This window comes from Lepisma saccharinum, chromosome 21 (genome assembly GCF_977018435.1).
Source record: "Lepisma saccharinum chromosome 21, izLepSacc3.1, whole genome shotgun sequence".
Lineage (NCBI taxonomy): Eukaryota > Metazoa > Arthropoda > Insecta > Zygentoma > Lepismatidae > Lepisma > Lepisma saccharinum.
The window spans coordinates 35670093-35694561 of NC_139249.1; the positions used below are offsets into that span (position 1 = coordinate 35670093).

Here is a 24469-nt window from a genome sequence, read left to right on the forward strand (position 1 = left end):
ACCTGAAAAATTATACATTTGTTACAATCATGTAGTCATAACTTTTTCCTGATTAAATATTGATTGGACAATCCTTCACCACTGTATTTCTCGTGAAATTCTAGTCTTATTTGATTCTAGTCTTACTGGCACGCGGAGACCCGGGGTGGATGATTTAAGTTCGGATTTTTTCCGACTTTGTTCCCGCATAAAGCGGCGGCCCACCAGACCTAAATCAAATGGTACCCGGTGGGTGGTAAGGGCGGTGGTGCTGATCACATCACCTACAAGTTGTCCGACATCGAAAATATGTGGGGCCTTATTCCCAAATACCCTGAATGGCACGGTGCTATATGCACAGGGAACTTTACCTTTATATATTGTATTCGTTTCTGTAACCCTGAGTGCTATGTCAATGGCTGAGGGTCCCCTAAAGGATTATTTGTCTCCCCTCTCTCGCCGCACTGTGGGGTTTTGCGGCTTGTAGATCCGGCACTGGCCTCAGTCTTCGAATATTAATAATTACGATGATATCTTTACTGGTCAGATTCAGCGCATTAATTAGGAGATCAGAGTAAACTTTTGTGTGACCATGAATTCAAAATCTTGTATAAACAAGTACAATATTTAACGACATGACAAAGTGTGTCAGTAGGTTACTATGTACACGTACACACGCAAACTTATAACTTGAGAGTGTGCGCACCTATTGCAAAATTGAATAACAATACTTGATGTAGAACAATGAAAAAAAGTGTTTTGCATATTCATTACCTGAAGCAAACTTATAATAACGAGCAATATGCATGATAATTTGTTAAATAGATAAAATACGCTATAATTAAAAATGAGATTTGCAAGAGATCTTAATTTATCGCAAGAGGACACGGTCGCGATATCCAGCAAATTTCTTATGTTGGTAGACCTGCAAAGTTTGCTGTCTGCAAATCAATACGACAGAGAGGAGACGGCGCCAGAGTGAATGCTACGAAAAAGTGATACGGATTTTCTTTCGAAGAAATAGCTAGTTTTATATAGTATACTCCTCGAGTAGGTATGTATACAATCATCTTTTTATTGTATGAATGAAGATTGCATTTAATGAATATGTTTAACATAAATTATTCGATGAAATTGAATTCATTTCAGAGCTCAGGGTTTTCGGTGAGCGAGCGCACGTAGAAGAAACTAAATTATTCCATCGCAATGTCTGTATTTCCCTATTGAATAGATCTTAGTTTAAAAAGGAAAAGATAGATATATGATGTATGTATTTCACTATCTCAGTATGTTTACTTTTAGCGTTCAAAACTTGTTTGTCTTTGCTCACAGTGCCCCACCCATTTTAGGCCATAGGTTAACAAAAATATTTCGATTCATTTTTATTTCAAATTTTAAGCATGTTTTGTAGACTTATGGAGCAAAATTATATGTACTAATGATATATGCTATGATTTTTTAATGAGTACTGAGTTATCAAAAGCAAGAAATTGCCAATGAACATGTGTCAAAATTAAATGTTTGATGCAGGAGTGCGATTGTTGCACTAATATATTTCAATATCACGTCTCATTGGAAAAATTATAAATCGAGCTAAGGGTAACTTTAATATCCTTGTGCTTAAATATTATTGATGTTCATGATTATTACTTTGACTTTATGACTGATGATGTAGTGATAACGCTGCCAACTTTTAATCAAGGGGCCCTAGGTTCCAAACCCAGTGGAAGCACAGTGGTTCGGATCCCATTTTTACATTTTTAAACTGTAGGTCAGTCCCGATTATCCTATCTGTGCATAAAGCAAACTTTAAAAAAAATCACAAAAACAACCTTGGAAATATTTAATCAAACAGTTAGTACTATTTAAAATAATTTTTAGTGTTTATCTGGGGTTTAAATCATTATTACATTTCGTAGTAATACTACATGGTTAAGTACAGGAATCGAGGTGGAATGTGACCTAGGTTTTGCAGCATCCAGCACCAAAATCTTTACCACCTAGACTACTAGGCATGGAGTATCTACCAACTTAATGTAATTTGTGAACTCTTGTTACTTAATTCATTGTGCTTCCAACAATAATCTGTGCTGTGATTCATTCATTCCATATCTTATTTGTTGTGGAAATATCCACAAAATAAAACATAACACCGACTAAATCACTGAATAAAATGGATATATGTTTATACTCTTTGATAAGAATATTGGGTAAATGTCTGTTATATCGGAAACACATTGAAATCGGATATTTTGTTTTTCGGATGGTTCGTACTTACCAATTGTGTATTGCAGAACATAGTTGAAGGTGCCATTATGATTTTTCACATTACGAGTAATTCTTTTGATTCCTTCCTTCCGTTGCGGAACATACAATATGGCGTGCACAGCTGTGGATCATCGCACGTCGTGCTTGTGTTTTGTCGATTTGGAGTGGGTATACAGTGTTTCCAACCTTCTTAACCGAAAAATACTTTCGTGTTCATTATGTCATCACAAACCATTGACGGATAGCCCCAAAAACCATTCACGATAGCCCCACGGACCATTTCCAGCAAGGTTAGATTAGGTTTGGTTGGGTTAGGTAAGCATAATTACAAAAAAAGACATTCTTGTAAAAAAAAGGCACGTTTGGAAACACTGGCGAGACTGCGTGACTTTCGACGCTCGCGGCATCTGCAGAAACATAATGGAAACAACGGCATAATGTTGTTGCTTTGCACAAAATGCAAGTTTATTATATCAAAAGTGCTTATTTCTTGTTGTGCAGCATTCTACGGTGAGAAAATACCTCCACGAACTTTCAAAATGCTACAGAAACTCATTTCCGTAAGTATTTTGTTCTGTAAAAATGAAGAAATGTGTCTCCGATATAACAGACATTTACCGAATTTTGGCCCAACAATGTAATGTAAAGAATTGTGCCACCTTAAATGTGGTTCCTTGAACGTCAATCTCTATGTTCTCTGCTGCTAATTCGACTGAAGTTTTATCTTTCCCTTAATGTATGTGTCCATATGATAGTTTCCAACAAGTGCTGTATTCTCTTTTTCGATTTCAGAGAGTGTAACTTCAAGATGGTGCCTCCAGCAGCCCGTCTGGTGCTGCTGCTGTCGGCTGCTATTGGATTAACACTTTCTTTACCAGATGAAGAACACCAGTCAAGCATTTTCTCCAGTTCACAAACCGAAGCATCCGATCAAGTGAATGCATCAGATAGTTACCATTCCGATTTGATTGAAACAACCACAATACCAATAAGTATGACAGAAATAGAACAGACTCAAAGCATTAGCACCAGCACTACACCTGCTACTACTGCGACTACAACTACTGCCAGAAGAATGACAGTGCAGCCAACCGCAAGTACTGCCAGCACAGCCAAATATGAATTGCGGTCAATTACCATTCCACCCATGTCAACATCTGATGACAGTAATTCAAGGCCACCACCTTTGCCTACTGTAAGTATCAACCTTGCATTGTACCTTTTTCATAGTTTGCACATTCTAGAAGTATTCTTGTGGATACATTTGATGCATTAAGTTATAATATGGTTTAGATTCTAATTTGATTTCTAGAGACGAAATTAAATTACCACTTGTGTCTATTGATCAAATGTTAGTTACTAACTTTTAGTTACTTTGCGTAATTTGAAAAGTTGTAGGCCAGGTGCATTGATTATGCATCCTAGCCCACTTGATTAGTTTCCCACATAAATGGTATGCTCAGAAGCCAATATAATATGTTTACTACAGGTAAATTTGTTATTCACCTTTGTACTAATTTCATGGCAAAGATTCCTTTGCCCCTCATGTTTCACATGCATCTGTCTGTCATATCCCTTTACACTAACATACTGAACATTACTATATTTATTACATAGTAACATTAATGTTAATCTTCTGTTTACCACGGAATACTTACAACGATAACATTTGTGTGTATGAGCTGAGGCAATACCTCATTGTATGTTTGGTAAACATCACTTCCCTGTTCACTTGCAGTAGTATTTGTACAACAAAATTATTCAAAGTTACGTTTTTACAATCACATTTTGAAGTACATATGTGTGCAAAATTCACCAGTGGTGTATTCTCCCATGTTATCTGCATTACCACCGGTGTATCAACTTTTTTATATTTATAGAAATTGCCAGAAAATTTTTCTTTTTCTTGCATGTCTCCAGTGGTGTTTTATTTATATTATATCTAATTAATCTAGAAGAGCTGTGTAATAAATATACAGTGGAACAAAGCTGAAAAATCTTAAAATGTGGGAAGAATTCGAGGAAAATTTTGTAATATTTTACTATGTTGAGACCATCAGGATTGAATGTATAATGCAGAAAAATGTAGAATATTGAAATGTAAGATCGGGGTTCCACTGTATACAATAAATGAGAATTGTTGCGGAACTTTCATGCCACTTACGCTTGTACACAAGCTTCAGCTAGATGTCAATAGTTAGCAAATGCACACACACATAAAAGAAACTGATCACTGCGTAGTGATAGTGAACAAGTCATTTTCCACACAGAAGAGTCACAAAAACTTGGTGCATTCCTAATTTGGCAAGAACTTGCATTGCTTTGATTTTCTGGAGTAGCTGGAATCAAGTGTCACACTACAAGCACCAACACTAGTTGGGTGGCATTTTGTGTTCCATGATCTCAATGCCTTAGTAAAGCACTTGCTTTGCTCCTCACTTAAAGAGCCAAAGATTTGAGGGAAAGAAGTTGATGCGATTGTGCAGGAAATGCACCTTGACAATCATGTTTATGTCTAACTTTAAAAAGCTGTCTACATAGTTTCAATGAGAACTTCGTAGTGTTCTGCCCAGAAAGTTGGTAACCACATCAGGAAATGCACACCAAGCATCCTTCTCCATGCTGGTCATGGTCATTGTTCTTTCCTTAGAAGCCTTATGTGAGAACTTTCACTTTTATATTCAACAGCCCATCTTTATGAGAGATTTCACATAATGTTTCATCAGCCTTAATTTAATATGTAATGGAGGAAGTAAATCTATGTTAGCATCAAGATATTTGTGGTGGTAGCGGGGGGCCATTGACCCATTGTACCACCTCAAAAATTACATTGAATTTTGTTTTAATGAACAGATTTCGATGTTTTACGTAATAGAAAATTGGTTGCAGAATGCGGAAAATGCATATAATGTATGTATTTGATCCCAAAGTGTGACCCGCTTAAATAAAAACCTGCCATCTCTGAGCACTTTCACTGCTTTTTGTTAGTAAAAACAGTTTGTGTGCACATTGAAATAGCAAAAATTCACATCTGAAATTTCTGTCAGCTCCTGACCTAATGACGTCAAATTATAGTTGCTGTTGTGGAATGTCATGTTGGGTGATATATTCACTTGTGCAAAGCCTTTGGGCTGTTCTGCTTCACGGTAAGGTAAAATACATACTTTACTTCACAATTATACATCTCTGCGAGCTAAAAACAATTGAAAACGTTTATAAACAGCACAATCTTCATAAACCATGCTAAATGTTTCACTTTCTCGCAAGGGTACAGAGGGTCAAGGGTACTGTGGTAACCTGAAATGTCACCCTGGCATGTCTTTCTTTTCCAGTGTTTAATCTTTGCAGACTGTCCCACAGGCACAAAAAGCATAAATTTTTGTATAACTTGCCTGTTAACCAAGTAGAATCAATATATAAGATTTAGGTTGCCACACACACATATTCCAGCAGCATGGGCATCGGGAGAGGGGTGGGGGTTGAACGGGTCAGTGGATCCCCTGGAAATTGACATAGTTCATTTAAAGATACAAGATAGCCGAAAGTTTGTTACTTTTATTGTAAAAAACAGAAACAAAGTTCATTTAGTTAGTATTCGAACAGAATAATCAAAGTAAAAATGCATTGGATCAAAAACATTGAGTGAAAAATGAAACAACAAGGTTATATTCTACCATTTCATCCAAAGAACAAATGGTTCCACATTTTTCAAAATTCTAATAATTACAGTTGTTGGTGAGAGGTCACACAAACTTTATGAAAAACAATTCCCCCTAACATTTAAAGCCTTTTATTGAACGAGACGTGCAAAAGTTAATATCAAAATGCATTTCAGATACTAACTGCATAAATTGCAAAATAAACAATGGAAAATAGTTGTTCTGTTATTCACTCGTTTGGTGGATAGTCTCTCCCCATTTATATAATAATAATATTGGTATTATTATTATTTCAAATACATTTTATTTTTGTTAGTTCATAATATTTATTATTGTATAATAATATTTGTAACCGTGGTTGCTTTGAAGGACAGGAAGGACATATTTAGGGAGTCCGGATCCCCTCACCCCCCCCCTTCACACACACACACACACACACACTCGGAAGACTTTTTTAAGTCTAAAATTAAGTAATGAAAAAATACTCGTTTAACATTTGTATAATTTCCTCTGAACTTATTGGAATACAAGCATTATATTGGTATCATACGGTTTTGAAGGACAGGAAGGAGGTATATAGGGGGTCTTGAACCCCCCCTTCCTCCCACACACACACACACACACACATCTGAAAGACCTATTAAGTACGAAAATTTAATAATGAAAATATACTCGTTTAGCATTTGTTGTATAATTTCGTCCTTAACTTATTGGAAGACAAGGATTATATTGCGATCATACGGCTTTGAGGGACAGGAAGGACGTATTTAGGTAGGGTCCAGGGGTCCGGACCCCCCGAAAGACTTCCCATGTACTAAAATTAAGTAATGAAAATATTAGCATTTGTTGCATAATCGATGGTTATTAATTTCCTCTGAACCTTTTTTAATCAGAAACTTACTTTTCTGCAACTACCGTGCGTCCATTTCGATCTGCAGCCGAGAGATCGGGAGAAACGTGGCGGGTGGCGCTGACGGAGGTGCCGACATTTGCAGCCTGTAATGCCCGCATATTTTTATGGACATATGCAGACATTTATATAAATATTGCAAAACTAGCACTAACCTGTGTTATAAGAGTTGTTCAAAGTGATGTCCACCTACATTCACACATTCCTGGCATCGTTTGATGAAATTTTGATTCACACGCAAAAGTTCTTCTTCCGTAATTCTTCCTAGTTCTGCCCTTATATTGTCTTTTAGTTCGTCGATGCTATGAGGGTTATTTCGGTAGACTCTATTTTTCAAGGTTCCCCACAAATAATAGTCACATACGGTAAGATCTGGCGAACGTGAAGGCCATAAACCTCTTGAAATTATTCTGTCATCAAACACCTCCCTTATAGCATCCAAAGAATCAGCGGCGGTATGGGCTGTGGCCGAATCTTGTTGAAAATACCCATATTGTCTCTCATTATCTTATAACAACTGAAAAAACGGCGCGAGTATTTGTGTGCGGTACCTCTCTGAATTTATTGTGTCTTCAAAAAATATAGGCCCTATTATTCTTTTGGCACTTACAGCACACCACACACCAATTTTTGCATCGTGTAACGGAACTTCGTGTATTATTCGGGGATTTTCAGTGCTCCAGTATCTATTGTTCTGTGAACAAACATGACCACGCAAGTGAAACCATGCCTCATCCGAAAAAATTATTAACTGTGGATCAACAATACCATCTACAATATTCTGCAAAACCCAATTACAGAAATTTACTCTACTTACGTTGTCAGGGGGCCGTAATTCTTGCACTATAGAAACTCTGTACGGTTTTAATTTTAGTAGCTTAGTGGCTGTATGTGCTGATGATTTTGACACGCCCATCTCCTGTGAAACACGGCGTAGAGGTTTGTTTGGAGAACGTTCTAACGCTGCACCAATTTCATCGAGTTTTGCTTCAGTTAGAATCCGTCGTTTTTGCTTAGGTGTTTTAAAATTTAACGATCCAGTTTCTCGTAATTTAAGGACAAGACGTCTAACCGTATCTCTATGTGGAGGTGAAACGCCTGGAAATTTCTGTACAAATTGCCTACACACGTCTCGACACGAGTCTGTTTTCACCTAAGTGTCACACATAAAAATTCTTTGTTCTAACGTGAACCTTGCGGCTGGCATTCAAATCGTCTGACTGACACAACACACATACACACTGCATAACACAAACAAGTAACGGCAAGTAACCAAGAATAACACTCTTACGCACAGTACGAAATTAACACGCTCATGGTTTACATCTGCCTGCCACTATATTCACAGCTCTGTAGTCGCGAAGGAACAAAAAACTTGAGCTAGGAGATTTCGGATTGCAAGGAAGCTCACAAACACCATTAGCTTTTAACGGTTCGTCTGCAGCGTAATCTTGATACAGTGTTGCACATTCGAAACCTCCAAACGATCCCCATCGACACAAAACTCTTTCAAGGATATAAACTTAAGCAGGACGTTACTGGTCAAAACTATGATTAAAATGTTTTACAGAGTATTATCTGTGGCTCTTAATATAATTTCTAAAGCGTATTTATTTGTGTATATAAGGGTGGAACTTGGAAGAATTACAGAAGAACTTTTGCGTGTTATAACCAGTGATCAGAACGCTACATTTTAAAAGTAGCTTCGCTACAGCTACAGCTTACTCTTCCAAAATGTAGCTTCGCTACAGCTACAGCTACATTTACCAAAAAGTAGCTCGCTACGCTACTCCTGATCGCTACTCGCTACTTCGCTACTTTTTGCGCTATTTCTGCATAAAAAAATAAAAACAACCATATGGGTATTAAAAATCTCCTACTACTGGTAAATAGATTCTGTTATTTTTTTATCATGATTCCAGTCATTCAATAATTTTGATAGCAGTGTTACTTCAGTTACTTATTTTTACTATAGTTTTGAGAATACCATACCTATGCAAGTGGCATATCAATTCATATTTGATATATGAATATTGCAATTAGAGTGTTACCCAAATTAATGATTACAACTATACACAAATCAAATTTGGTAGGATTACGTATTTACGTATGTTCACATCAACATATTTTTCTTGAGAATAAAAATTTAATTTTTTATAGACTGATATGAAGACAGCATTTTGAATGAAAAGTACCTGAAGCCCTTTGACTACAAAAGGGCCTCAGGTTCGATTCCCAGGAGAAGCACATGGTGGTTAGGATCCAGTCTCGATCAGCTTATCTATGCATAAAATGGACTCAAAACAAAAACTAGGAAAGACGCCAAGTTGGGAGGATGGGATCCTCCTGCTCCTCCATTTCCCTCACTGCTCATCATTCTTCCTCGTTCTCACAATTAGCCGAAAGAGGTAGAAAGTGACTATAGATAAGATAATAATTAAATAAACCATTCATCCTCATTGTCATGATTGACAGAAGTGGAAGAATAGATGAGGAGGTAAACAGAAGAGGACAAATGGGTGGTGGACTATATCAAAGCGTTCAAAGATTAATATGGAACAGGGATGTACCTATGAAATGCAAGAAGGTAATCTATAACACATACTATGTGCCAATAATTGCGTATGGAGCAGAGACTTGGACAATGACAGAGAGAGACAAAAAAAAAAGATGCAGGCAGTGGAGATTAAATTTTTAAGGAGTATTTTGAGGAAGACTAGAAGGGATAGAATAAGGAATGAGGAGATCCGACAGACAGTGAATGTGGTGAAGCGTCAGGACAGGATAAATCAGGCACAGATGAGATGGTTCGGACACATGAAGAGGATGGATGCAGAAAGACTACAAGTAAGAGCTTACAATGACAAGAAGTGGGAATAAGGCCAAGGGGGAGACCAAGATGTCGATGGAAAGAGCAGATAGTGGAGTGTTAGGAGAAGAGGACAAGATTGCAACACCGTGCAAAGAGAGGAGTGGTGGAAGACCTGAAAAAATGGAGAGGCTTGACTTATATGTTGACCCAGCCAGAGGCAGGAAACGGCAAGGGATGATGATGATGATGTCATGATTAGCAAAAGTTACAGAAAAGTGACGCAAAAGTAGGAGAAATACATAAATTTGAAAACTATGTATACGTATTAACTAAAGAAAATTGTCGTTTCTGTAGGAAAGTCAATAACTCGTACATACTTTTTGCAATATGATAAAATTATTGAGGAAACTGTCGTGTTAACCTGACTGTTCTAAACGTTTTGTAATTTTAAAATTTGAGAACAAATACTATCGCGAAAATAATTGTAATTTCAGAAATTCTATGATTCTTGTAACAATAATTTCCTGCTGGTGAGATCCTATATACTGACGATGATCAATGCTGTTAACGTACTGAGCCATTTATTGCTGGCACTATTTCCTTGTCAGTGCAGTGGAAAATCCATCACTCATTTTTGCACTGCAAGTTGTGTTTTACACAGCAATTAATGACATTTTGGTGTCTCTTACACCATGGATATCAACAGGATTTGTTCCGGGGGTGACACAAACGAGGCACTTTTTTCCAGTGGTGCAGCAAACGAGGCATGTTTCTCCCCAAAATAGCGATGCAGCTAAAAAGACGTAGCTGTTAACAGGAATATATTCATATATGTCAGTTAGTTATCTGGATATCTGAATTATTCAGCTACTAATTAATTAAATTACACAGATATCTATAATCTACAATCTAGATAATCTGTATCTCCATGTAATAGACTGTCTTTATGAACCTCCTGCAAAATTAAGGGTTATTGTCGATTTTTTTCTGACGCTGTTGCCACATTCAAAATTCACCTCAAAATGCTGAGAAAAAATGTAGCTGTAGCGAAATTTTCGCTACAACTACAATTTTCAAAATGTAGCGTCGCTACAGCTACAGCTACAAATTTTGTAGCTAGCTACAGTAGCGACGCTACAAGTAGCTCGCTACTTCTGACCACTGGTTATAACACAGGTTAGTGCTTGTTTTGCAAGATGTCCACAAAAATAAGCGGGCATTACAGGCCTCAAATGTCGGCATCTCCGTCAGCGAGCGCCGCCCGCCACGTTTCTTCCGATCTCTCGGCTGCAGATCGAAATGGACGCACTGTACATGTGACATCATTTTTGTTATTTGATAAATATTCAATTATTAATCTATTTGACATTAATTTCATTGCCAGAGCACTTGTTTTTATGTAAATTATTCCGATCTTAACTAAAGGTAAGCTACGTAATGAATATGCACTGTTATATCTCTATTTTTATAGCTACAGTCTTTTTTACCTAATCGTGTAATAACAATATAATATTAATTTATGTATTGTAATTAGTATTAATTTTATTTAATATAATTATTTTAATTTAAACATTATTATTATTATAACTATTATTCCTGAGACACTTGGTTTGAACCCCCTCCGAAACATATTTCTAGATACGTGCCTGATGTGCAGGTAATGTTTATGAAATAGTACTAATACTTCTTATTCCCCAGAATTATCATTTGACTTTGGACGTATGGGATGGAAACAGGAACGCAAGATTCTCCGTTCTGGAACATCAAGAGGGAAGTAGATTGGCCATGACACTTTTCAACATTCCACACAGACAGATGGTGCAGATGTGCATTGTGAATCTGGCTTCTGGAGTTGGACATGTTGTTAAAGGTACTGATTTCATTAATTTTCCACTAAAACTTGTATGTGTGGTCTGTTCAGAAGAAAGCTGGCTTTTAACATTTACATTTCTGTACTTACAATCAGGTTTGCAAGATTTTTTTTAAAAAAATAGAAATAAATAACAGATTTGAGTCAAATGACAAGTTATACAAACGCTGTTGCAGAGAAGTTAAGACAGATTTTTTCCTGGCTTGGCAACACTGCCTATGGTTTTGGCACTAGTCGCGTCTTGTAGGATGACTCATTCTGTTTCCGTAGCAAGTTGTCACATGTTGCGAAACCACGTTAGTGAGCATCTGTGTTGATTTACGTGGAACGTGTTTCGTTTACCATTCCAGGTTTTTGTGTATAACATTGCTTTTCACGATGAGTATTCAAGATGGACAGCAACATGCCATAAAATTTTGTTGGCGTTTTGGGAAAAGTGCCACTTAAGCGGAAACATATGCAATGTTTCAACAGGCATATGCTGATCAAGACAGACTGAGTAGAGCCACAGTATTACCAAGGAGTCATTGAGACTCTGTGCCAGCACGTAGCAAAAAAGAGGCTGCATTTGAAGAACTCCTTCATATTGCACCACGATAACGCATGCCCACATACCGGGCACACTTTTCAGGATTACACGAAGAAGAGAAAAATATAAATTTTCCAGCATACAGCCCGGACCTTGCACCCTGCGACTTTTGGCTATTTCCACTTTTAAAGGCCGCTTTACGTGGTCGTCATCTCATGACAAACAAAGAAATGATCACTGCAGTGCAAGTTTTCTTCAGTTCGCTACCTGACGACGAATTTTCAAAGACATTCACAAAGTGGCAGTTGCGTATGGACACTTGCTTAGCTGTCAATGGTGCCTATTTTGAAAAAGATGTACATCTACTCGATATGACTGATTCTGAATAAAAATTTTGTGGTTTGTAATTTTTTTGTTTCATTTTCATGATTCTTGGAGGGGTCCATGTACGTGTTTTTCTTTTAACTGCTACGCAGTCACGACTTTTTGACCTATTGCACTCATTTTGGTCTCAATCGGCAGCTAATGAACCAAATTTTCACCCTAGTACATTTGCTAGTCAATGGAGGTCGCTGTTTTCCTATACAGGAATTAGTCTCACCTTCTCTGTGACATCCTTTGTATAATAACTACTTACTTAACTGGAAATCTACCTATTTGTGCTATTTTAAAAGTCTCACAAACCCTGCATGGTGGCAGTGCACATTAAGTAGTCAACTTTTGATCTCGCCACTGAAGGTCTCAGGTTCAAATAAGAAGTTCCACAGTGCAAAAACCTTTTCATCAGTTCATGAAAGATGTCACTACTACATTCTCAACCCGAAATGCAATTTTTTCTCCCAACTTTGTCTGTTGGCAAAATTGTTGGTTACAATGTTGTTCATGTGACCAATTCAATTGTTGACTGTACACATAAAAGTGATAGTCTCAAAATGTATTATGAGCCATTAGTGTCTTGTCTACTGAAATTTTGTGTAAACATTATAATATGCAATGCAAATGCCTTCTTTATTATTATTCCAGGTGTCAAATGCCATCAATCAAACTCTCTGCCAAATAGTTGTTTCTGCAGCGAAAATAGATGCGTACCTTACGTTCGATTTGGTGCACTACTAGCATATGTGAAAGCCAGCAATTCCACAATGCAAGAAGTTGGTATGGGGCATGTGGAGATGGTCAGCTGGAGAATGCACAATGATGATATGAAGGTGGAATTGACATACGTGAAGACGGAAGGCCATTCATACATGCCGACAACAGTTAGTGTTGAAGGAAGTGGTGAGTATTTGTCTTGAATTGTGAATTGACTTAAGTTATACTATCCCCAGGAACTAGGGGAGATTAATTGATGCAGGAATTTTATCCATGGATATGCAAAATTAGTTGTTTCTAGAAATTACGGAAAAACAGTGGAAATTTAACATACTACAAACTAGAGTACTGCACTGGACCACTTTCGCTCGAAAATACTTGATTGGATCTCCCACGCTCAAGCGTGATACGCTCGTTTCTGCCGCACTCGTAGTGGAATGATTGACAACGTCCCATATTTCAGAGCCTAATATGCAGCACTGTCAACCTAAAACCTATACATGGAAGGAAACCACTGTATGCAATTACGATTCTAAATAATAATTTCGTATATTATTATGTAAGGCTCAAATATGCAATATCTACAGACCAAAACATAAAATGGATATACATGCTGACAAACCTGCCTAAGCATTTACAAATATCGTATCACAGTGCAACAAATACGTGTACATCATTGTTCACTTACCGAAAAGGATAATCATATTCTGCGAAATAATAAAATGCAGTAATAACATTCAGTCGAACATCATTTTAATGTGACAATAATCGTAGAAACATAAAATGTCACCCTTGTAGTTTCAGCCCATAATCATCTATTTCATTTTCACATATCTCAGTAAAATATACAAAACTGCATTTTAACATGGAGATGATGACTATGTTCACTTATCGTTCAATCTCACTTCGTCTTTTACTTCACGATCCATATTTGAGGACCCATTACCATAGACAAATGATGGAAATACGTGGATTAATAGGGTTTGAGAGTTCGAGTGTTACCCTGCTGACTAGACTACCGGGAGTGATTTTCTTAGCATTTGTAGCTAGATACATTGTGTAACTATGTAATTTTACCAGCAAATATGTTAGGATCTTGCAACGACAAAGTGCTATAGTTTGTCCCTTCTGTACACTGTACATAGCACTATAAAATAGAGCTGAGTAAATACCGATGCCGATGTAAAGTAATTATCTGTTGGAATTTATTTAACAATACTAGTCAGTACTTTTCCAGCATTTTGGTCTTTCACAAGGCCCACAAAAAATCCATGGGACCTTTTTTTTTCTAGAAATTACGCAAAATTTCCTCTTTATTTTGCACCAGTTTTGTGTAAATAACTGGATTTTGTGATTATGTAACATGCATTTTAATATTCTGATGAAATTCTTTAATATTTTTAAGTAAAGCTGTTGCTAAATTTATGCATATAACTGTAGTGGAGTACCTGCCCACTAAAATGTATTAATATATTAAACAATTTTTAAATTATTACAATTTTGAAGCATCCGTATCGGTGGGAATCTGTAAGAATATTGGCATCAGCTTAGCCCTGCTGTAAAATAAACTATTATTATCATCACTTTTTACAGGCAAAATCTTTGGATTACCTGGTGGCAAAATTCATCTCGTGTACAATGTAGTGAACTTCAAAGGATCGGAAGGTAATGGTGGAAGTTGGAACCGAGTGGCTTCACCCTTTCTTCCACCATATGGAGTATTTTGTCCACCATTGGAGTCTTTCAAGAGGAGGATACCATCACTGGCTGAGCAGTTCTCTGTCACAATGGAGACAATTGTACACGTAAGAATTTATTTTCTTCAGACTGCATGTACATTGGTAGATTAGTAACATGTTTAACCCTTATATGCCAGGGACGATTTCCCCAGTTTTGCCTTAACGTCGGGAGCATTTTCAGATGGATAACTCAATAAATATTTGAGCAGGGAGGACACCATTCGAGCAGCTTTACGACAGCCAACTGGAGAAATGCCAGCCTCTCAAAGCAATTTATTCAGTAGTTACAGCTTGCTAAAGTTTGGAGCGCATGCACAAGCGAGAAATTTGAAATTCGCCAAGATTTGAAAAATATGTTTTTCTTAAAAACTATGTAGGCTAGAGTTGCAAATGATACCTCATTTTGTTCAGTAAAGATTAGGCTATAACCCGATAGTCCAAAAACTCTCAATTTTCCTTTACCAACTAGAAGAAGAGAGTAAAAGAATCTTTTATTTTTATTTTATATTTTTACAAAATTTGAATTTCGAAGAGTCCCCACGTAAGCAACACGAGGATGTGAGGGTTCAAAACCATATTATATTGCTCAATACATGTTCCATTATCATGGCAAGAATTGCACACTTGCTGCTTATACTAGAAAGAAAATTCTAGTGTAAAAGTTGTGTTTTTTTGTTTTTTTTGGCGGGATATTTAAGATTTCTCAAGGTTTTTAATAATTATAGCATGTTTTCTTCAGTACAGTCTGGGCTACAAGCCTATGTTGAAAAAACTTATTTTCATTTAGCAAATAGAAGAAGAAGATTTTTTTTTCTAATCTTATTTTCTTAATTTTCTTTTACGAAATTTGAATTCCACTGGTCACCACGTAGGCACCACAGTTTAAATTTATGGAGGATAGTGCATGGAATCGTGTCTCCATATTTCATGAGAGACTACATACAGTATGTGGCTCTCCTAATACACTTTCCAACATGACTCCAGGGTCACTTTCAGTCATGTAGATTTTGTTTGTGCCACGGATGACTGTGATGACAGCCAGACAGTGTTTATCCTCCTTGATCAGTCTTCACTGACCTTAGGTCATGGCTGTATTTAAAGGGGCATTAAGGTTCACCTCCCCTCTGAAGCTTGTGGCATGTTGGATCAGTACACATTCAGAAACTAAAATTAGCAACTCAGTTTCAAATATTTATTCGAAGCTGTACAAAAATACTATGAGGAGGCAATGTTGGGAGAACTAAATCGACCTAAAGGTTTCAAGTGTTTTGATTTCCTTAAACTTGTGCAAAACAGTTTTCTTTTTGGAATCATGGCCCACCTGTGACCTCCTCCACTTTCACTTCTGGCCATCCCCTTGACAGATTTGTTCCTGGTTCAAACCGGAAATTTCTTTGCGATTCCTTATCCAACCTTAAATTCACTGTGTTGTTGGACAAAGCATTTTAATCCCCCCATCTTGACAAGGGTTTGAATTTGGGACCTCTGGCTTTATAGGGCATTACACACAAACCCTTAATGGTCCCCTAAAACACATGCTTGTATAGTCCATAGTACCTGTATAGTTAAGTATAGGATCAGTTATGGATGAACATCCCCCCCCCCCACACACACACACACCAAAGTTTTACTGTTTACAGCCATTTATGTTCCATAACTCAAAGGGGCAAGGTGGGTGGACTGCTTTTTTTATGTATTTTCAAGGCTTGATAATAATTAGAAACCAGATTTTAAAAGGAAAAATTTAACTCAAAACAGGGAAAATTTTTACCAAAAAAAAGACATGAGAAGGGACAATGGTTTATCATTTTAAATGAAAGCACAATATACCAGGTGAGGCACCTAAAAGTACCACCGGAAATATTTCGTAAACAACAATAAATATTAAAAAAACTGCTTTCGCAGATATATAGGTATGGAAGGGGCTATTGAAATTAGTGGACACAATATGTTCAACTACGTAAGGAAGTACGATTTTAAACGCAAACTTAGTTGTTGTTTTTTATGGAAACTCCAGTTTATTTTCAGCTCATTTGAAAGTACGGGGAAAAATCATTAAGAATGGCATTTGTTACATTGTACTACATCAAGTAGTTCTCAAGTAATTGTAACCTGAAGTTGACGCTTGAAACAAACATTCTCACAAGTTGATTCGTGTGTCGTAACATACATATCCTCCTTTTGATGCCATTCGTGTATCGTAACAAACATGTTACTCTTCTGCATACTATGCATTGGGCTTAGGAAAGTTGTTACGTTCCAACAACTGTGGGTTACAATAAAATGTGTAGTTTGTACATAAGTAAGCTTTGACAAATTATCTAAAAGGTTCTGATACATCTTTCTGAGTTAACAAATAATTGTTAATTAAATAGTATAAATTTTAAACATTCCACCATCAGTTGCATGCAAAAGTGTTATACATTAACATCTTTCTAATTTTTAATTGGCGTTCATTTATTTACGTCATAATTTTTAGTATGGAACAATCAACACTTCTCGTTTGGTCATGACAAATCTTTAAGTTTTCAACTTTTAAACTTTGCAGCTTATACTTTTTTCCTTCAAATTGATTTATCAACTTTATCAAATAAAGCAAGGGCATAACAAAGTGCACTAATTAACAAGACGTTTGCGATAGTGTACGTACGTCATAACTTTTGCTGAGAAAATAGTATTTTCAGACTCTGAAAAGGCCGGGATGATAATTATCTATGGCGAGTATAGGGAAAATGCAGCACATGCGTGCAGGCTGTATGCACGACGGCATTTGCGCTTGGCTCTGCTGACAGGCATAGTATAGTGGAAATGCATCGTCACGTTACAATTGCCGAACCCTGTGGCAAAGTGGTTAGCACATCGTGCTGCGATGCCAAGGGTCCCGGGTTCGAATCCCGCTTGGGCTTGGTTGTTTGTGAATGTCCAATCATCATTTCATCACTCATCCCCATCTTCGCAAATTAGCCAAGAGGCACAAAACGCGAAGTAAAATAAACTAAATCAATCAATCACATTACAATTACTTGAGAACTACTTGACGTACTACAATGTAACAAATGCCATTCTTAATAATTTTTTCGGCACTTTAAAATTAGCTGAAAATATAATAGGGTCACCATTAAAAGAAAAACTTAAGTTTGTGTTGAAAATTGTACTTCCTTTCGTAGTTGAACATATTGTGTCCACTAATTTCATGAGCCCCTCTTACACCCATATATCTGCGAAAGCAGTTTTTCAATATTTATTGTTGTTAACGAAATATTTCCGGTGGTATTTTTAGGTGCCCCACCCGGTATACCATTCATATGTAAAAGGGGATACATTACATTTATTGCATTTTTTACTTTACTTCTTTTATATATATATATATATATATATATATATATATATATATATATATATATATATATATATATATATATGTATGTATATATATGTATGTCTAGGAATTAATTCGTGCGGTTGTTACGCACACATTGAAGCTGTAGTTCAAACACAAAATACATAAATACCTTAAGAAAAATATTGTCCATCGCGAGCCACCACTTTCGCCCATCTGTCAGGCAAGTTACGGATTCCGTGGCGAAAGAAGTCCTCATCCTTTGAAGCGATCCAGTCAGAGACCCATTTTTCGATATCTTCTGAAGAAGTGAACCACTGTCCAATCAAATCTTTATTCATGCAATCGAACAAGTAGTAGTCCGAAGGAGCAACGTCTGGTGAATACGGCAGGTGGGGTAAAACTTCCTATCCGACATTTTCTAAATAGGTTTTGACCGGTTTTGCGACATGTGGGCGAGTGTTATCATGTTGAAAAATAAGTTTATCATGTCTGTTCTCCCATTCTGGTAGTTTCCTGGCCAGAGCTTGCTTCAAACGCATTAATTGTCGTCGATAACGTTCTCCATTAATAGTTTCACCCGGTTGCAGCAGCTCATAGTACACCACACCTTTCATATCCCACCATATGCACAGCATAACCTTTGCACAGTGAATATCTCGTTTCGGTTGTGATGGACCTGGTTCACCTGGCTTCACCCAGGACTTTTTTCATTTCGGGTTCTCGTAATGGATCCACTTCTCATCGCCAGTAACAATGCGATGCAAAAAACCCTTTCTTTTCTGTCTTTGAAGCAGCAATTCGCAAATGGTTTTTCGTCTTTCAACGTCTCTGTCTTTCAATTCATGTGGAACCCAATGTGACATCTTTTGAATCATTCCCATGGCTTTGAGGCGTTTGGAAACTGTTGTTTGATCAACGCCTAATGTTTCTGCAAGTTCTTCCTGCGTTTGACACGAATCCTGATCGAGCAATGCTCTCAATTCTTCGTCTTCGAATTTTTTTGGCTGTCCAGGTCGCTCTTGGTCTTCCAGGCCGAAATCACCACTTCTAAACCGTGCAAACCACTTCTGACACGTTCGCTCAGCTAGCGCATGGTCACCATACACTTCCACCAAAATACGATGACTTTCGGTAGCACTTTTCTGCATGTTAAAGTAATGAAGGAGAACACCCCGCAAAAACACTTTATCTGGCACGAACTGCACCATGTTCAGTTGACTACAAAATGCTGTTGTTGACACGTCAATCAACTGCCCTATACTACGAACGATGCGCGCTGACAGGAGTTTTCAATGCATGTGTGGCTACACGGAACTGTGGGACGATACGCTCGTTACGCCATCTCTTGTCCAGGCACGAATTAATATATATATATATTGTTTTTACATTTAAAATAATATTTTTAGTGGAGTGCAAATCTTCCTTTACACAGCTTACTGCATTAACTGTCTGGCTCAGTTGGTAACGCGTCTGACTACCATGCTAAAGGTCCCGGGTTCGATCCCCTGCCGGTTTAAATCCGGGAACTTTTCTAACGGTGGAAGCGGCCCCGGCGCCTACCCAGCGTCGAATAACATGGGTACCTGGGGGAAACCCTGAGGGGTAAAGGCGGTCAGGGGCGTGATGCTGATCACATCACCCCCACTCACGACCGGATCAAGAAAGTGTGGGGTGTTACCCCCACACCCCCTATACACCTTCATGGCGTGGTGCTAAGCACAGGGGAACACTTTACCTTTTTTTTTTTTTACAGTAAAGATAACTCTATTCTAAAAAACTTCACAATAAAAGACTAATTGTATCAGAGAAATACACATTCAAGTTTCAACTCAATAGGCATGCCACCTACAATTCATTTGTTACTGCTTAAGCCCAGATCACATTGTTGCAACAATCGCTGCAACATACTCCGAACACTCATGGAGGGATGGTAAGATAGAAGGCGCTTGTTCTTTCTATTCTCTAAGCTGTACGAAATAGACAATTGTTGAATGTTTTGTTTCCGGAAAATAGAGTCATGCAAAGTTTTTTATGTCTTGTCAATAGAGGGACCAAGGAAATGTGTGCTAAAAAACTTGCCAGTAAAGGGACCAGAAAAAAATATTGCATGAAGAGGGGAAGAATGGGAATGTGAGCTGAAAAGGGGAAAAGAAGGGAATATGGGCTGAAAAAGGGGAAGTCAAAACCATGTAATTTTGTTGGTTGAATATAATTATCAACACTGTTGTTATTTATTCCATGATCCATGTTAAAAAATAAAACAAGGACTTCCCTTTCAAATCCAGTCTCAAACAATCATAATAATCGGGGTAGACAAAATTAAAAATAATTCAGGTGGCAGCCCCCCATTTTCTTTCTTTTGTACATGCAGACTAAGAAAGCTAAAATCCAACTAGGATAAAGCCCAGCAATTATTAAAGAAATAATTTTAGAACTGGATTTGAAAATTCAGGTGCCGTAGAAACTGACACCCTGTATTTTTCTACCCCTGATAATAATAATAATAAAGAAACATTAGCACAACTTCTTGTGGCTTGTCTATTAAGACATGAGTAATCTTACTTCTTTCCCTGACTTCACAGGCATCACGTCTGATCTCATATGAAGAACACCATTATGATCTGAGCGAGAAGCTGGTCAGCTATGAAGTTCGCCCTCATCTGCATGCACCACCGTCTGTCCTGTTCTCAAATTTCCCATTTGCTCAGACTGTGCCAGCTGAGAGTTCACGAATAGTTCATGATTTTAAGACAGGTAGGTTATTCTGTTCGCCATTATTCTTAGATATGTCTGTGTGTTCAGTTATGTTTGAATAATTCTTGGAATTTTTTTATTGTCCTTGGAACTGTGAGAGTGGCTTTTTCTTAGATTTTTCTTCTTTTAATTCCTTTTCAATCCTCTCCCTTGAAATTATTGTTAGTTGAATATTGTATAATGGAGTAGTGTTCATTATAGGTTTTTGCTAATGGAATCAGGCACGGTTCAACCCTTAGTTCACACAGTCATGTGCCTCTCCATCCATTATGTATATAAAAAGAACTACAATTATAACAAATTATACTTGCTTGCAACACTTGTATTTGCTGTGCTGCAAGCAGTCTTCATCGGAGCGAAGACTGTTATAGTTGGTCGGACGAAACTTGGCAACATAGCAATGGTCGCATTCTGGCTGCTGACTTTCTGCCTTGCTGCTTTAACATCATCCCTACATTCAGGGCTGAATGGTCGCAATATTGCTGAGACCCAACACTTGGGGCCCTGTTTTTCGACTTCCCACTAGATGGTGGCTGGGTCCACATACCATACCTTACTAAACACAAGGTGTGGTAGGGAACTTTGGAAAAAGGAGGTAGGAAGTCTGTTGTCAAGGCTCGATGTGCTTTGAAAAGTTTTTGTAAATTGGTGTGATTTAATAAGTTCTTCACTGAAGTGTTACCATAAAGTAGTAAAGTAAAGTGCTTCCTTGTGCTTTGCACCATGCCATGAAGGCATATAGGGGGTGTGGAGTAGGGCGCCACACTTACTTGATCACAGTGGAAGATGGGGGTGATGTGATTAGCACCATGCCCCTGGCTGCCTTTACCCCCTAGAGATCCCTCCAGCTACCCACGTTATACAATGCTGGGTGGGCGCCGGAGCTGCTTGAACAGGTGAATAAGGTTCTCCACCACCGGGGATCAAACCCGGGTCTCTCGCATGATTGTCAGACACCCAAATGACTGAGCTACCGCGAGTATAGTTCCAAGATAACATACAATGGGGCTTCCGGTATGTGAGGGCAGAAGGTGGAGTACAGTGCTCGTTCTTCAAAGTGCGACATCATCTTCCTCGCACAGAAGAATATTTTTTCAGGATTTACAGGGAATAGGAACATTTTTTCCAAGATCTCCGAAAAGAATGGAACCTTGATTTTACATCTTCCTGCATTATAAGTGTACTGTTGCCAATTAAACTCTTTTGGAGCCAAATGTGGCACTTGTGTACCTTCATTTAGCTCCTAAAACTTTGAAATGCTCCGAGGAGCTTTTTAGCTCCGCGAGGGCAAATTTAGCTCCAAATCTAGCTCTTTTACACCCTCTACAGTGCCATCACTGGCTCTGCGCTCCATAGACCAAGAAGGAATTGATAATTCAATGAACCTTTTCCCTGAATATGCATTTTACACATGCCCCTCCCCTCCTGTCTCCCAGCCACTTTTTCTAGCACCATCGCTGATGTGAAGATGACATAATACTGATCCCCAAGAATCCGTAATTTTCGATTTCATACAACTACCAAAGGTTCCAAACGTTGAAAACAGAATAAATTGTCATCATCAACCCCTTGATACCTAAAATTACTCTAGGAGGCAATTTATCGTACCTTTGAAAATCTGGCTCCTAGAAAATAATTTTTAGCTCCATTTAACTTGTTAACTTAGCTCTTTATGTGCATCCTGTTTGGCAATTCTGTATATGTGTGCATACATTCTTCGTGGTCCCAATGAAGCAAAATGGATTTTACATTTTTCTGCTTTTTAAGTTTTTCGACTTTAGTCAGAGAAAGTAGGAGAGAACAATGATAGCGTTGGACTAAATGAAAGCACAGAATAAACCTACAGATTTGTTTGGTACAGGACATGTGGGTTTATATAGGATAATTAGTAAACATTACTTTTTCATTGCATTTGCTAGATATTACAAGGCACATTGGAAAAGTAAGGGCTGGCAACACTGGCCGAATCGTGCTTCTGCAGTAGCTGCAAGAAGTCAATTGGACGTGCAGCAACCATACATTCACCAGTCTACTGTTATTTGCCTTTGCGAGAATCCTCAATCCTGTCAGTGTGAAGTATGGTCAGTCATTTGATTTTTTAATGCAGAAAGTGGTATGCTGCCAAAATTCATCATGAACTGTGCAAATTTGATGGGCTGACGGTAATGAGGAAAGGGAAAAATATTGCAATGTAGTTTTGAGTTTAGGGAAGCCCATGCATATGTTCACGATGAAGAAAGGAATGTTTGCCATGGAATTTTCAGAAATATCAAAGACATTAGTTTTACGAATTGTTATCAGAAACTGTGTGCATGATTGATCTTGAAAAATGGCTCACAAAATTCAAAGAATAGCAGATGCATGTGCATTTTTTTACTTGTACCAGAGAGGGATACAATTTTTAACCTCACATTGTGACTGGTGATGAAACTTGTATTTTTTACATCAGTGTCAAGAAACAACAATTAACATTCAGTGGCATCATTCACATTCACCAAGTATGAAAAGGAAATTTCTTAATTTTTCGAATAACCACATTGCTAATTATATTAAAGATAAATTACAGATTTTTCTTATGTGTGGCTTACAAGGTTCTTGTTAAAACTGACGTTTCGGGCCCATCACCGGATCCTTCTTTAGTGCTCTCCAATAAAATCATATTAAAAAGTAAAAAAGGTTAAAAACAAAGCAAAAATGAATAAAAGGATCAAGTCACTTGATTAAAAACTGCCTGATAGTTGTCACCTGTCTTGCTTTAACAATGCATGTCACTGGCCACTGTCTGCAGCACTGGCCTTGCTCTGCATATATGTATGCATTTCTTCCTGTTGACAGACACCCTTCCCTTCCCTGCTCTTCTTATGTCGTCGAGTAAACTGAATTCGCTCTCAAGGTTAAGACTGGCAGGGAATGCTGGACATTTTGTCGGAGGATTGACGACATGTATTTTCTACTCAGTAAATCCATTTTTCCCCAATATTGTCACATCTATTCATTCTTCTTGTTCAGTTCTTGCAAATTAATCTGGTTTCTAGTTCTTTTTCTTGTACAGAAATTATATTGTGTTCTTCAATTAAATGAACTATAAATATCACATTTTATTTATTTTATCACACACATGTATCTAATTTAAAAATTTGAAAAGGGTCAAGCAAACTCAATCCACACAAAAAAATCATGGCAAATGTGTGGGGCTGAGTCGATACCACTTTGAACCGATAGCCATACCGATGCCGATACTCTTACCGGTTCCCACCTATACTGATACCAATGCTTGAAAATGGTAATAGAGTAAAGCCTCGTTAATCCGGACCCCAGTAAGCCGGACTTAGCTTAATCCGGACAGGCAAAAAAAACAAAAAAAACAGTCCCAACAGGATATAGACATGTTACTTCAAACCAACTCCCACAGCAAGAGTTTTGAGTGATGCAGAGCCAGGTCGGTTGGGCACATCATCATAATATGGGTATTGTGTATGTACGTATTGCATTGTATGTACAGTATTGCCTTACA

General features: G+C 37.7%; 1 protein-coding gene across 2 annotated transcripts in view; it reads left to right on the forward strand.

Moving 5' to 3' along the window:
- The first annotated feature begins 932 nt into the window (after positions 1-932).
- Positions 933-24469, forward strand: part of LOC146004034 (uncharacterized) — a 59265-nt gene continuing 35728 nt past the window's right edge. Inside the window, exons 1-6 of one of the 2 annotated variants that reach the window (XM_083142612.1) lie at positions 933-1029; positions 3040-3442; positions 11327-11498; positions 13051-13305; positions 14713-14924; positions 20784-20955. In XM_083142612.1, the coding sequence (XP_082998738.1) occupies positions 3056-3442; positions 11327-11498; positions 13051-13305; positions 14713-14924; positions 20784-20955 (1198 nt within the window). In that variant the 5' untranslated portion in view covers positions 933-1029; positions 3040-3055. Of the gene's footprint in view, positions 1034-3039; positions 3443-11326; positions 11499-13050; positions 13306-14712; positions 14925-20783; positions 20956-24469 lie in introns of both variants that reach the window. The other variant, XM_083142611.1, reaches the window with a different exon arrangement.